General features: G+C 39.5%; 1 protein-coding gene across 1 annotated transcript in view; it reads right to left on the bottom strand.

Annotated features, from left to right (window-relative positions):
• NETO1 (neuropilin and tolloid like 1) overlaps nt 1–15,339 on the bottom strand; it is a 109,826-nt gene that overhangs the window by 27,358 nt on the left and 67,129 nt on the right. The window contains exon 7 of the mRNA XM_069467872.1: nt 14,114–14,342. Coding sequence (XP_069323973.1) covers nt 14,114–14,342 — 229 coding nt within the window. The remainder of the gene's footprint in view (nt 1–14,113; nt 14,343–15,339) is intronic.

Here is a 15,339-nt window from a genome sequence, read left to right as displayed (position 1 = left end):
ATTCTGGCTACACATTAGAATGTGGCAGTCCAGTAGAGTGTGTGTGTGTGTGTGTGTGTGTGTGTAAAATATCAGTTTGACTCTAATATGCAGCGAAGGATAAACCACTGCACTAAAGAGTTCTCAAACTTTCACGTGTGTACAAACCACCTAAAAATATCGTTGAAATGCAGCCCATAAAACCTATTTCCTTAGCAAATCTCTAGTATAAAATATTATTAGAGGTAGTCCTCAGAGTGTACATTAGCTCTCTAGACCTATTCATCCTACATACCGCAACCTCACACTCTTTGACCTGCATCTTCCCATCCCCCCGCCACCTCACCCCTGGTAAACGCCATTCGACTCTCCGTTTCTATGCACGGCTTTTCTTTTTTTAAGATTCACACATAAGTGAGATCACGCAGTAGTTTTCTTTCTGTGTGTAGCTTATTTTAATTAGCATAGTGTCCTCCAGGCTCAAATGGCAGGATCTCCTCCTTTTTTAAGGCTGAATAATATTCCATTGTATATACAGATTTTAAGTGCTCTTACCACCAAAAACATACCTATATGAGGTGATGGATATGTTGCTTGAATACAGTAATCATCTTGTCTCTGGATATCTGAAAATCTGGCAGTACCACGGAAGTTTTCCTCTATTATTCTCTCAAATACGTTTTTCATGCTTTTTGCTTTTTCTTCTTCTCCTGAGGGATACCTACAATTCGTGTATAGGCTCACTGCACATAGTTCCCTTTTTCTCTGAGAGATTGTTCATTCTTCTTTATTCTTTTTTCCGCATCTTTGACTGGCTGGGTTAGTTTGAGAACCTTGTCTTCAGGCCCTGAGATTCATTCTTCTGCTTGGCCTGGTCTGTTGCTGAAGCTTTCTGCTGTATTTTGAAACTCCCTAAATTACTCTTTTGTTTCTTTTAGCTCTTTCTCATTCTTTCTTTTGTTGTCTAGCTGTTTAATAATGACTTTTTCATTTGTTTTGTTGATGGCCTGAAATATTTCTTCTTTGGCTCTTTCGTGTTGGTTTTCAACTTTCTCCTCGATCCCCTTCATCTTCTTTGCCACTCGTATTCTGAATTCCATTTCTGACATATTGACAATTTCCTTGGGTTGGGGTCCACTGCTGTAGATCCACTGTGATCCTTTGGGGCTGTTAAACTAACTCGTTTTTTTCATGTTGCCAGAGTTCTTTTGCTGGATTCTTCTCAGCTGACACCTTTTCTCTCAGGTCAGGGCACATTGGTTTGCAACGCACCTGTTTCCCTTTGCTGGGAAGTCTCCTACTTAGTGAGAAGAAGGAGTGGTCGCTAGATGGTGCTCTTGTCACCTCCTTTGGAAGACTAACCTGACACGAGAAGGACGGAAGTACCCAGCACCTGTGATGCGGCCGGTCTGTGGCCTCTTCCCCTGTGATTGTCACAGTCCTGGCTGTTGCTGGTTGATCTTCATGCAGGACGGTGAGCTGTTCCCCAGGCTGCTGTTGGAAGTTCAGCTTGGGGGATGGGTGAGACCCTCTCCACGGAGGCTGGTGTTGGGGGTGATTGCTTTGCCCAGGTCTACTCACAGCGGTGACAGTGGCGGGTGGGTGAGGCTATATAGGTAGCAATCGTGGGTGGCCGGGCTATGGGTGTTCGCTCCACCTGGGTCCAGGTGCAATGGCTGCTCTAGGCCAGAGGGTCTCTGGCCGAGTGTCGGACTGCTGGGGTTCCCACCAGGCAGCCAGTAGGAACCACCGGGATAGGGCCTTGAGTTCTGGCCTCAGCTGCGGAGCCTTGGAGCCATGGGCACAGGGCCCAGCAGCAGCGCCCGAGCCTCAGGGGTGGCGTGTGGGGCCTGACATCAGTGGAAAAGCCCCGGATTCAGGGCCGCAGACCCAGCAGCCGTGCTGGAACTCCGAGGTGGACCCGCTAGGCGGATGGCAGCCCTGAACGTCTGGGCGGAGGCGCAGGGCCTGGTGTGGTGCTGGAGCCCAGAGGTGTGGCTGAGCAGCTGGGAAGCAGCGGGAACTGTGGACGGAGAGGCAGGGCCGGGTGGCAGTTTAGGGCTCGTGGGGCCAGGCCGCTGGGCATCTGGGACCCTCCCCTTTCCCAGGTCCTGCGGAGGCAGTCACTGCAGGGCTTCTAGGTGGCATCTGTGGAGCCCATTTTGCTCAGATGCCCCCGGATGCTCAGCTCCCCATCACGGGCTGTGCGAGAACCTCCGCTCTCCCCGCGCACTCCCTGCCGCGGCTGCCCCGGATGCCGAGGCCCAAAGCCGGCCCTGTGCACACCTGGCGCTCTGGCGCTGAGCGCTCAGAATGGCGTCAGTCGCAGTAACCTGGGAACGGCAGCCACTGGGTCCCTGCTGTGCCCGCTATCCAGTGCAATGTCCCTGCACAGACTCAGGCAGCTCTCTGATCAGTCTGGAGGTCTTGGCTCAGATCGGGGGTCTCCTCACAACTTGTGCTTTGGTGTCCGTAGGGAGGAGCGTGGAGCCCTCTCTGTCCTTCCTCACGTGTGGACACCTCCCCCAGGTGCCTTCAGATCTTGCCGAGTGGATACCCATCACCTCCTTCACTCTGAGTGTCCATGTCACCTCTCCGTTGATTCACAATGCTCTTTCCAAAGGCCCATCTGTAGGTGGACATCCACCTGCAATTTTCCATCTTCTCCCTGAGAGCAGCGCATGCGGGCTGCTTCTAGCTGGAAATCTTGCTCCTCCCCTCTAGACTCTCTTTTAAAAGAGCATATTTGATTAGGTCAGACCCACTAGAATAGTTTCCCTCTAATTAACTCAAAGTCAACTGATTAGGGACTTCAACTACAAGGCTCCCAAGAGTATCTATCGCCCCATGATGACATGACTCAAAGTTCAAAATCTCATCGTTGAAATCATCTATATCTGCTGCAGATGGGCCTCCTGGGTTTTGTCCTTTAGGAGTCTGAAATACTGTTTCTGGGGCAGTTTCTCTCCGCGTATGCGCCCAACATCCCCACACAGTGGCAGGACAGACAGGATTCTAGTTCAAACAAGGAGAATGGATAGTAAGTAGGAGAAAAGAGTCTGCAATAGTTCTGAAATCCGTCCTGGTAAAGTTGGATTTTTCTTGATTATGTTTCAAGGTCTTGGAATAATTCTCTTGGTTCAGTTCTCTGAATCTTTCTTTCTCTTGAAAGGTAACATGTGTTTGCAGCTGAGTAGTTTTATCTGATTGCTTCCTGCCATTAGAATTTTGGGATTCCAACCACCCCTTTTCATTCAGTTCTCTCATTTTCCCTTCCAGCCTAAATTGACAGTATTTCTGCTGAAACAATTTTCTCAAGAACCTCGTGGGCCTTGCTTGAAATTCAGTGGTTTTTGCTCCATTAGGCAGAAGCCACACCCGTAAATCTCTTTGAGATAATCCTCTTGGGCTCCTGCCCAGATGACTGACAGACGGTGCCCTTAATCCTTCTAGTTAGATGTAGAGGATCTGGAAGACACAACTTTAACCTCTCGCAAGTAACTTTTCGTTAGTGAACACTGTGACCTTTTGATGTTTCTGATGGTTTAGCAAAGCCTACCCAGTCACAAATTCAGCCTCTTCTCTATGCTACACTTATAGCGGTCTTTTCTGACTTTCAACATCCTTATCACCTGGGGAAATTGAGAAAGTTTAAAATCATCCAGTTCTAATTCTTTTTTTGTTTAATAATTCTTTTTTTGATCTATTTTGTCCCTCTCACATGTTACTATAAGCAGCAAGAGGAAATCAGGCTACATGTTTAACATTTAACTCAGTAGTTTACTTAGCTTGATAGTCTATATTTGTCACTCTCAAGTTCTGCTTGCCACACACCTGCAGAACACAACTTTGCTAAGCTTCCTGCTGTACAAAGCAAGGCTCCCGTTCCTCCAGTCCCTGATAACACATCCCTCACTTCTATGAGTCCTCCATAGCCCTCCAAATCCAGATTTCTACTCACTGTCCACGGCAATTTGAGCTTTTTTTCTCTCATGCTCCTCAAAATCCCTCCAACCACTGATCTCAAACTGCTCCCAACCTTTAAGCATCTGTTATAGCAATGCCTTGTTTTCAGTACCAAAAATGAAGTAGTTTTCTATTGCTGTGTAACAAATTGCCAGAAATTTAGTATCTTAAAAACACACACACGCACACACACACTCATTTATTATCACACAATTTCTGTAGGTCAGAAGCCTGGGTACTGGGTTGTCTGCAGGAGGTGCAGCCAAGGTGTTGGTTGGACTATGATTTTCACCTGGTGCTCAGAGTCCTTTTTCTAGGTTATTCAAGTTGTTGGCAGAATTTAGTTCCTTGGACTTGTATGACTGAGGTCCTCATTTTGTTGCTAACTGTTGGCCAGGGTTGCTCTCAGCTTCTACAGGCCGCCCTTCCAACAGGCAGGCAATTCACAATATAGCATGTTCTCTTCCTGTAGGCCAGCAGTCTTTCTGAATGATGCCTCACCTATTTTAGAAAGCTCACCTGATTAGGCCAGGCCCACCTCAGATAACCTCTGATTTTGTTTAAGGACCTTATTTATACCTGCAAAACAATTTTTGCCATAGAATGTAAGTTAATCACGAAATGATATCCCAAGCTATTCACAGGTTCTGACTGTCTCAGGGGGAGGGGATTATAGAAGGCTTCTATACCAAGAAGCAAGAATCTCTTGGTTGATCTCAGAATCTGCCTTCCCCAGATTAATTCAATTCAATTTTTCTTGGAACTTAAATGTTATCGTATGTATATTTCTTAAAGATTTATAGCTTATACTTCATATTTTTTGTCTCAAGTTAATATAAAACAAAATACATTCTCTCATTGTAGCAAACTATGATAAACAATCTCTATACAACCTAAAAGTGGACAATTTTGTTTTCATCTCTTTTTACATACATGGATGTTTTAAAAAGATATGTGTTAATTCCAATTCAAGTATTAAGTGATCAATATTTTATTGTTCAAAAGCTCTTATGCTCTCATTTACAACTTCAGAAATCAAACTAGAAAATACTTATGTCATTCATCCATTTCAACTACTGCAAATTCATCTTTCAAACAAAACAAGATTGGCTCAGAAAATTAAGCAGATGATTTGATTTGAACAGGCATATTTCACTAAGGTCTCTATTTTTTCATATTAGACAGTTAATATTAAATATATAGTTTTATCATAATTGGTTCTAAATTTTCATGTATAATAAAGACACTTAAGATTAAAATTTTACTAACCACAATCAAATTTTTTAAAAGTTGGACAATATACTCAATGACTTCATAAAAAAGTGATCAAAATGTGTAAAAATGTACTATTATAAGCAATCTTAAATTGAGTCAATAAACTAAAATATATCACACTCTCAGTAATCAATGTAAGAATTATCCAATGTATGGTATATCTCAAATTGGATGAATTCTTTTTTTTTTTCTCTCTGACTTACAGTTTTTTTTTTTGTTTGTTTGTTTATTTCAGCTCATTATGGGGGTACAAAAGTTCAGGTTATATATATTGCCCATGACTCCCTCATCCCCCCTAGTCTGAGCTTCTATGTTTCTAATCTGATTCTCTCTGGTATTGGTTGCTTCTTGATTCATGGAATTAAATTAGTTACTAATAAATTAAATAATAACTTTTTACTATTAGCCTCATATATTTAAATGTTAAATAAGTCTTCTTTCTTAGAGAATATAAGCCAAAAATAATACTTAAATGTTTTGTCTTTTCTTTTGGATTACCCATAGATGTTCCCTTCTGCATTGGGTAAATTGTTTAACAGGGTACTAAATATTTTGAGTAATTCAAGTGCAAAGTGCCACTTAGGTTGTTAAAAAGGCTATAACCTAATAGATTAAAAGAATTACCTTTCAGTGATAATACTGATTTTTTGTTGTTGTTGTGTCCCTAGGTTTCAAGATTGCTTTCTAGCTGCAGTCCCCAACCCCTGGGCCACTGACTGGTACCAGTTCATGGCCTATGAGGAACCAGGCTGTACAGCAGGAGGTAAGCGAATTGAAACTTCGTCTGTATTTACAGCAGCTCCTCATCACAGGAGCTCTGTTTCCCCCCAACCCCCAGTCCGTGGAAAAACTGTCTTCCATGAAACTGCTCCCTGGTGCTAAGGAGACCACTGCTATAGGATAAAGACTGGATACTACATTTTTCTGAAGAAAAAAAATATATTTAGCTGGGCAGCCAACAGCAGTGTGATGCCACAAATCAGGGCAGCCATCTCTGGCAAAACTGAGAAAGGCAGTGGTGGTGTGTTAGAGAGCCAGTTGGTACAGTAGTACGACACTTACGGGAGCAAGCCATAGAGGTGGGATTTCTCAAGCCTTAGCTGCAAGTGGTACTTCTCCTTTTTAGTGATCTTATGATCTCCACATTACTGGTATTACAGAATATTTTGTTGCACATATTGGTAATTAATACAGGCTTTATAAAATGCTTCTAATATGTATATGCAAGCTAAAAGTCCAAAGACTTTTGTAATAAGAACTTCATACCTCCCTTATATGCTCATTTTATTTTTTTCTAAAATTTATTCAGATACAAATGTAAACATATGATAATTTGAAAATATATCCATATAGGCGTTCATTACTCCCCAGCTTCGTAAGTTGCAGAGCAGAAGCCACTCCTTATGATTTATTTTTTTCTTCTACTTGTGGTCATATCAGAGTGGCATACTGCATGATTATAGCATGTGAGCATTTATGGGAATGATATGCAGTGCATAGGACAGAAATATCAAACTTCAGTTTGCAATCACTTAAAACAACGCTTACATATGAGAATAACTGGTACCTATTTTTACTCATGATTATCATCATCATCCTCTTTCGATAACGGGGGTGCTGTCTCAGAAGTGGTGCAAAAGCAGCAGGCAAAATTATACACAAGAGAATTCATGAGATTATGAGTCAGGTCTTAAGTTCTTACCTCAGTTCTGTTAACAAATCATTAAGCATGAGGTTGAGAGTGTGCAGGGAAAGTCAATTAACTTCCCTGTACCTCTTCTTTTTCACTTTTGAATTCAGAAAATGTGAAAAATTGAAATAGATGGTCTCTAAACTCTCCTCTCCCTCCAAAAATATCCTATGGTCCTAACATAAGAAATTTTGACAGATATTAGGATATTATTAAATATGTTCTGTTTTGGTCCATTTTGTATTCTTTAAAAGAATACTTGAGACCGGGTAATTTATTTTAAAAAAGGTTCTTTAGCTCACAGTTCTGCAGGCTGAGAAGTTCAAGGGCACGGCTGCTGGTGAGGGCTTTTCTGCTGCAGTGCAACATGGCAGAAAGATCAAGGGACGAGGACATGTGAGAAGAAGAGTTGAAAACCTGAGCAGTTGTACTGGCTTTGCAATAACCCACACTCTCGCGAAATAACCCGTTCCTGAAAGAACTAACCCATGCTTTTGAGAGTGAGAATTCACTACTACTTGGGGGCCAAATTCCAACAGCAGTTTTGTGGGGAAAAACCAACCATATCCAAGCTATAGCTTGCACAGAGTTCACTTGGACTTCTGTAACAAAACACCATAAATTGAGTAGCTTTTAAGCAGCAGAAATTTATTTCTCACTGTTCTAGAGACTGGGAAGCCCAAGGTCAGCAGGTCTGGGGTCAGTGGGGGTTGCCTCCGCACAGACAACTGTCTTCTTACTCCACAGGGCAGAAGAGCTGAGGGGTCTCCCTTAGGCCTCTTTTTCGGGGGCACTAATCTCACTTACGAGGGCTCTGCCCCTGTGGTGTCATCTCCTCACAAAGGTCCAACCTCCTCATATCATCACCTTGCGGGGTCAGGATCTCAACATAGGAATTTTGAAGGGACATAAACATTCAGACAACAGCATTACAACCTTGGGCCCCCAAAATATATGTCTTTCACACGTGCAAACTATATTTATTTTATCCCAGTGGCCACAAAAGTCATAACTTGTTCCAGCATCGATTTAAAAATCTAAGTCCAGCAGATACGGGTTAAGATTCTAGGTATAATTTTTTCTGAGGCAAATTTCTCTCCTACTGAAATCTGTGAATTCAATCATGTTATGGTTCTTCTAAAATATAATGATGGGATAGGCATAGGCTAGATATTCCTGTTCCCCAAGGGAGAAACAGGAAAGAAGAAAGAAGTAACAGGTCCCTAGCAAGTCCAAACCCTTAAAGGGCGACAATAATCTTCTTTGCTCAGGTCTCCTGGGGTGGGGTCCCACCCCACAGCTGTGCTGGAAGCGGCCCATGCCACAGCTCCCACAGGTTGGAGTCACATGTCCCTGGCTCTGACGGTCTGTGATCTCAGGTGACCCCATCCCACAGTTCTGCCTGGCACAGCCCAAGTAGGGGCTCTCTGGGGCAGCCTCCCCCCTTGCAGTGATTCTCTGCCTGGCTTCCATGCATGCTTTGAGCTTTTCTGGATAAAATGCACATGCTCCAGTTGGGGCAGTGAGGAGGACTGCTGCCCCAGCATGCGGGGAGAAAAGCCTGAGACGGGAGCTGGTGCTGGCCAGAGGTGCCCCTCCTTTGAAGTCACTGTGCCCCCCAGACCCTGCACTCTCAGCCTGAGATGATAGAAGCAGGACCCATGATCATTGAAATGCCCTCAGTGTCATGATTTCACTGTCTTGAGCAATACATCCTGGCATCCATCGAGATGCCCACCCATACCAGCCTCCTAGCCTCCTTATCAAATGGTCGGTGGCATTTGATGTCTTGGTGCTGTCTCCTTAGCACACCGTCTCATTCCTTACAGTATGGGCAGGCTGAGAACTTTTCCAACTCTTTAATTTCTGCTTCCCTTTGGATTAAAAATTTCATCTTTAAATCATTTCTTTCTTCTTGCATTTGACTACAGCCAGTCAGGAGGAATCAAGCTGCATCTTCAACACTTTGCTTAGATATTTTCTCAGCAAGATACCCAATTTCATCACTCACAAGTTCTACCTTCCACAAAACACTAGAGCACGAGCACAGTTCAGCCACATTTGTTGCTACTTCATAACAAGGATGAGCTTTCCTCCATTGTCTAATAACATATTTCTCATTTCTGTCTGAGAGCTCATCAAAGTGGCTCTTACCAGTCACATTTCTACAAACAATCTGTTCAGGTTTACTTAGGTTTTCTCTAAAAAGAGTCTCCTCTCCTTTTGAGCCCTTGCCTAGAATTACTCTTTTTTTTCAAATTTTTTTAAAATAAACTTTTTATTTTACAATAATTTTTTTACAGCTTTGCTTTTATATTTGCATTGTACTTCATTCTTTTTATATTTCAAACTATTAGGGGGGTACAAATGTTTTAGGTTACATGGATCACTTGTGTAATGCTTGAGTCCTGGCTAAAGGTGTGAATGTCATCTAGATAGTGCTCATGGTACCTGTTAGGTAGGTCTTTGCCCCTCACCTCCTCCTTCCTCCATCCTGGTTGATTTCCGCTGTTTTACTTCCCTCTTTGCACATGTGTGCTCATCAGTTAGTTCCAATTTAATAGTGAGTAATGTGGTGTTTGTTTTACCATTCTTGAAACATTTCACTTAGGAGAATGCTCTCCAGTTCCATCCAGAGTGCAAAATGTATTAATTCATCTTTTTTATTGCTGAGTAGTACTCCATGGTATTATTTTATTAATCCACTCATGAATTGATGGGCACTTGGGTTGATTCCACATCTTTGCAATTGTGAACTGTGCTGTAATAAATATTCAAGTGCAGGTGTATTTTTGATGAGAAGCCACTTTCATAAAAGCAAATAGACAACCTACAGAATGGGAGAAAATATTTGCAAGCTACACATCTGATAAAGGGCTAAGAACCAGAATTAACAAAGAACTGAAAAAAATCAGCAAGAAAAAAAAAACCCTATTAAAAAAGTGGGCAAAATACAAGAAAAGAAGCTTCTCAAAGAAGAAAGACAAATGGCTAATAAGCATATGAAAAAAATGCTCAATGTCACTAATCATCAGGGAAATGCAAATTGAAACCACAATGAGATATCACCCTATCCCAGTTAGAATAGCTTTTATGAAAAAGTCCAAAAAACAATAGATGCTGGCATGGATACAGAGAGAAAGGAATGCTATACACTGTTGATGGGACTGCAAATTAGTACACCCTCTATGGAAAACAGAATGGAGATTCCTCAAGGAACTAAAAGTAGACCTATCATTTGATCCAGCAATCCCACTACTGGGTATTTACCCAGAATCACTCTTAATGGTCCGTTCCTGGCAATGTAAGCTTTTTCTATTGTGCACTTCAAAACTCTTTCAGCCTCTAACCATTACTCAGTTCCAAAATCATTTCCATATATTTTTAGTTATTTGTTATAGCAGCACCCCCATTCATTACTATAAATTTTCTTAGTCCCTTTGGGCTGCTATAACAAAATACCATAGACTGGGTGGCTTATAATCAACATTGAGGATTTCAACATATGAATTTGGGGGGGGCATAAACATTCAGACCATTGGACCATTCGGTTCTAAGCACTTCTCAATACTGCATTGAGGTTACTATTTTATAAGTATGTAAGAACCAAAGAAAATATCAAAATGATTTCTTATTTTTAGAGTAAGACAAAGGCTGATCACTGATTTTATTTCTCTAATTCTTCCTATGTGTGTATAGAGAGAGTAAATATTTGAGAATATATATATAATATACATATTAGAAATATATCAGCTATATATGATTATTCATTAGTCATATAATTACATTAGATTATATAGAATATATGTTAGATTAGATATATAATTTCATATATTAGACATATATTTTATATATAAATATAAAATATGTATACCTATCACCAACAACCCCAATAACAACAAAAATGTAATTTAAAATTCTGTCTTAGCCAGTAATATTGAATACAGTCATACCATCTGGGGAACTTGAAACACCCTAAATACGGTCCCCTTGTTTCCTTTTTAAGAATCCTTAAAATGATTCTTAACCACCCATTTCCATCTAGTTGCACTGATTGAAGTCCATTTTTTGTTATTTTGAAGTCTGCATCTCTTATTTGTAATGAATAAAGACTTAGTCTATACCCACATACTTCAGCACATGATGACTTTGATCTCAGGTGTATACATAACAGTAGAATTCTGCACAATGTTAGCCAACGCAGAAAAATAAAACATTTTGACTAAGCTACATAGGCAATGTTTTAGCCTGTTTGGGCTGCTATAACAAAATACCATCAATTAGGTAGCTTATAAACAATAGAAATTCATTTCTCACAGTTATGGAGGCTGGAAAGTCCAAGATCAAGGTGCTGCCAGATAGTGTCTGGTTAGGGCCAATTTCCTGGCTCATAGATGGAACTTTCTAGCTGTGAGCTTACATGATGGGAAGGGCACAGCTACTCTCTGGGTCTTCTTCATCAGAGCACTAGTCCCATTGATGAGAGCTCTGCCTTCATGATCTAAGCACCTCCCAAATGCCCATGTCCTACTACCCTTACATTGGTGATTAGATTTTCAACGTATGAATTTTGGGGGGACATAAACATTACAAAGACCAACATAGCTGGCAACATGATACACAGTATAAACTTGTTTCAGTGGGAGCCTACTGTAAATTTATGAGATTATCAGAGAGAATGACATTGTAATACTCGACGTTTGAAGAGAGTATGTATTCATCCCCTGTACAGGAACATAAAGGGTTGTGCACCCTTTCTTTCTATGTTGGAAGAATACCCTGTCTTCTGGATTACTCATTTAAAAGTCCACCCACTTGAATGACTTCCTGAGAATCATTTAACCATATGAATTAGCACTCTATTTTTATTTCAAATAGACACAGTTCTAATGATAGATGCACAATATGCTATAATTCACCATTTCTTATATATGCAGATTTTTAAAGATTCATAGAAAATCAATTTTAGAGTTGAAAGGGGCCTTAGATGTTATTTTTTTTGAACAATGATAATTTAATATAAAGAATCATCTGCTAGGTATAAAGTGTTTAACTACTTAATTGAACAGGTAAATGATGGTTAGCCTCTCTCAGCCAAGCTAGTACTTGTACAATGAGTCTTAGCTATTTTCCCCCATCCAACAAAGATGTTTTTCCTACACCAGTTATCACCAGGTGATAATTCAATTTCAGATTGGATCACCCCTCTATCCATAGTTTATATCTTTCATAGAGATCTATTAAATCTTTTAATATCACAGCTCATGAGCTAGAGCTTAAATTGCATTCAAAAGTTTTCCTATAATTTTCAAACATTGATCTTACCTCTGAGACATCAATTCTACATTACCCAGCATAAGTCTAACGTAGTTATCACATTTTGAACAACAAAAACAACAACAACAACAACAGAGCCTAAGGTAAATATTTCTTCTTCTTGGGCATTATATCACAATTCTAGATGCTCCTTCACCTTTGTAAGCCTCTTCTAGGTGATTACTGCCCTCGTTAATTATACCCTGAAAAAAACCAACTATACCTTTTGCATTTTGACTAGTGCAGTTTCCCATGAAACTGTTATGTTTGCACTGTTCCTGCACTTTCTTTAACATAGGCTAATGCAGTTTAAGATGACTTTTGTCAATTATAATGAAAGCAGCAGCTTATATTAATTTTGAATGAAATTAAATCACAGAAAGCTTAGGAGTCGGGGTTCCTTTACACTATCATTAAGTTGATTTTTTAAATGTACAAATATGTTTTTATATGTCCCTATTACATTTTATGGTGTGGTTTTGATTAAAAAATTGCAGATTTTGTGATATTTAAAAAAATCTTGATTATATCCTCTAACATATTAGCTTGCCTTTCCATATTTCTTGTCATGTAAATTAGCTAAGAGTTCTCAATATGTTATTATCCAAAACTGATAAGAATAGTGAATATATACAGAACCTTGAGATCCCATCACCAAAGGCAAAATTTGTTGAATTTGGCAGAGCAATCAGCAGGGAAACAACAAAAAATGTTATCTTATAACCTGAATTTCTTCATATACTAGTCAAGAAAATGGCATTTCCCCCACAAATACTGTGCTGAAATAAAGACACATTACCTCTAACATTTTAATCAACTACTGAAATAAAGACATAGATAGCAATATACTGTTTAAATCTGGCATAAAGCTGGGAAAGAGATTTTTAGCACCCTTGATGATGGCATCAAGATTTAGAAAGATGGAGTGATATTCAGAGCTTCTGGGGCCCTAGAATCCCCCACCTGTTCAATCAGAGGGGAACTGAAAGTCAAAACTATTTATTCACTGTATAAAAGAATTGTCTAATACATTTAACATTTATGAATTTAAAAAACATACTGGTTGCTTTGCTGCTGACAATAAGAGAAATCCCTGAAATTTCAAAAATATTTTATCATTTCTAATTATACAAAAATGTATAGTTGCAAAATACTAGGTGCTTATTTCCTAAAGCTATATTTCTCAGCAATCTTTTTCCTTTGCATAAATTTGTGACACATGAGATACTCAGAGTTTCTAAAGAATATTCCAAATATATCTACTAATATGTCTTACTATTTGTTAGAACATAATTTTCTAAAATTTCTGTGCTTTGCACTTCACTCCGGGTCTTGCCTGTTGTGCCATTTTAAATATGTTCTGGAACTTTTTCTTCTGTTTACTCTCTGCTCAAGCAATTCTCTCTCCCTGCCCACTTTAAATGGAATTCTGTAGTCACAAAACTATTTGAAATAAATGGGACTGCAAGAGAGGCTTACTAAAGAGAACCTACGAAATATTTTTATGCAGGTTTTTTTTTTTTTAAGATTTAAAATCAAACTTCATCAGAAGCTGCAGCATCAGTTCCGCATGCTTCGTAAGAGCTCCACCAAAGACAAACAGAATTCATCACTGCCCAGCTGAACACTGTGAACTGTCTCAAGCAAGGATATGATGCATATGTTGAAATAAGTAATCAAAATGTAATACGTAATCTCTCCTGTCAGTGGATCAGAATGAAGGGAAGGCAATCGCAGCGATTTTAACAATTTACTGGGGAATAGCCTGCTGCTCAAATACCCTACCTTGGTGCTCAAACCAAGTGAAGAAAACACCATTAACAGCTTATGAGACTGGCATCATGTGACATATCTGAAGGACAAACAATCAAGTGCAGAGAATCTTACGTTCTTGAAAAGACGTGAAGAGCATCTGAAATCGGCTGTTCCGACTGCCCTCATCTGCCCACATGCGGATCACCCCAAGACCTGTGCGCAGCATCACGTCGTTGGCCACAGTGCTACAGAACTTGGCTTTCAGGTCCTCCACCGAACTGCTTCCGTCATACACAGCCACGAAATTCCGCTTGCATTCATTCGAATTCTGCATTTCATAGTCCAAGAATCGTAAGTAAATCTGTAAAACAAAGATAAAATAATTTCCCCAAATCAAAATATGAATGTAAATCAGTACCAGAACTTCTTTTCTCATTTTCAATCTCACAAAACAATCTTGATTGCAATCAATCTTATTATATCGCCCTGTGAATAGCACAAAGATGTACAAGTAAGAACAAATTGTTTAATATATTTTCAAATTTTTCTAAATAAATGTTATTACCATTAAAGCTGGGTATTTTTACCCAGATGATCCTTATGTTTTCTCATAACTTATTTGGAATCAGTCATTCATTTTGCACACTTAAAAACTGTTTTATTTTGATTAGCAAAACATATTTTAAATATTCCTGATACATTTCTGTTAAAGTTCCCTGGATTTTTTTTTTTAACTCTTTGGAATGTTTGGAAATAAATAATTTGTATTAAAACCAAAGGAAAACAAACAAAAAAAAAAGATATTGAAAGTCAGTCTCTGATTTTAGTTTGTTTAGATTATATAACAAAAATACGCTGCTTCATTTTTGAGGCAGCGTATTTTTTTTTTTTAAAGACCAACCTAGTTTTGGCCATTCTTGCCAAATAAAAATCAAGCCTTTTGGCTAAATCCAACTAAAAAAAATTAATTAATATTTAATGAGTAAAAAGTACTGTGCAACCTGCTTTATATGCTATTTTTTAATACTTCTAACAACTCTATCAAGTGGCTTCTTTTGTTTTCATATTCAGATGAGAAAACTCAGACTCAGATGGTATAAATTGGAAATTAGACATGAGGACCCTCTAAATTCCTAGCCATAATCCTTCTAAAATATGACATGGCTTCGGATGTATGGAATTTTTTCTTTCTTTTTGATCAAGAAACATGATTTGACTCTGTACTGATGTGCGTTAAAAATCACAAGTAGTTAATTCAACCAAGGATGAGTCTATAAAGAAGTTGTTTGTTCATTCATCCATCAATTCAGCAGTATCCACAGCTTGGCCTGTTACTTTGCTGCAGACACTATTTAAGG

This window comes from Eulemur rufifrons, chromosome 5 (genome assembly GCF_041146395.1).
Source record: "Eulemur rufifrons isolate Redbay chromosome 5, OSU_ERuf_1, whole genome shotgun sequence".
Lineage (NCBI taxonomy): Eukaryota > Metazoa > Chordata > Mammalia > Primates > Lemuridae > Eulemur > Eulemur rufifrons.
Note: the sequence above shows the minus strand (reverse complement) of the source record. Positions and strands in the feature narration are given on the sequence as shown.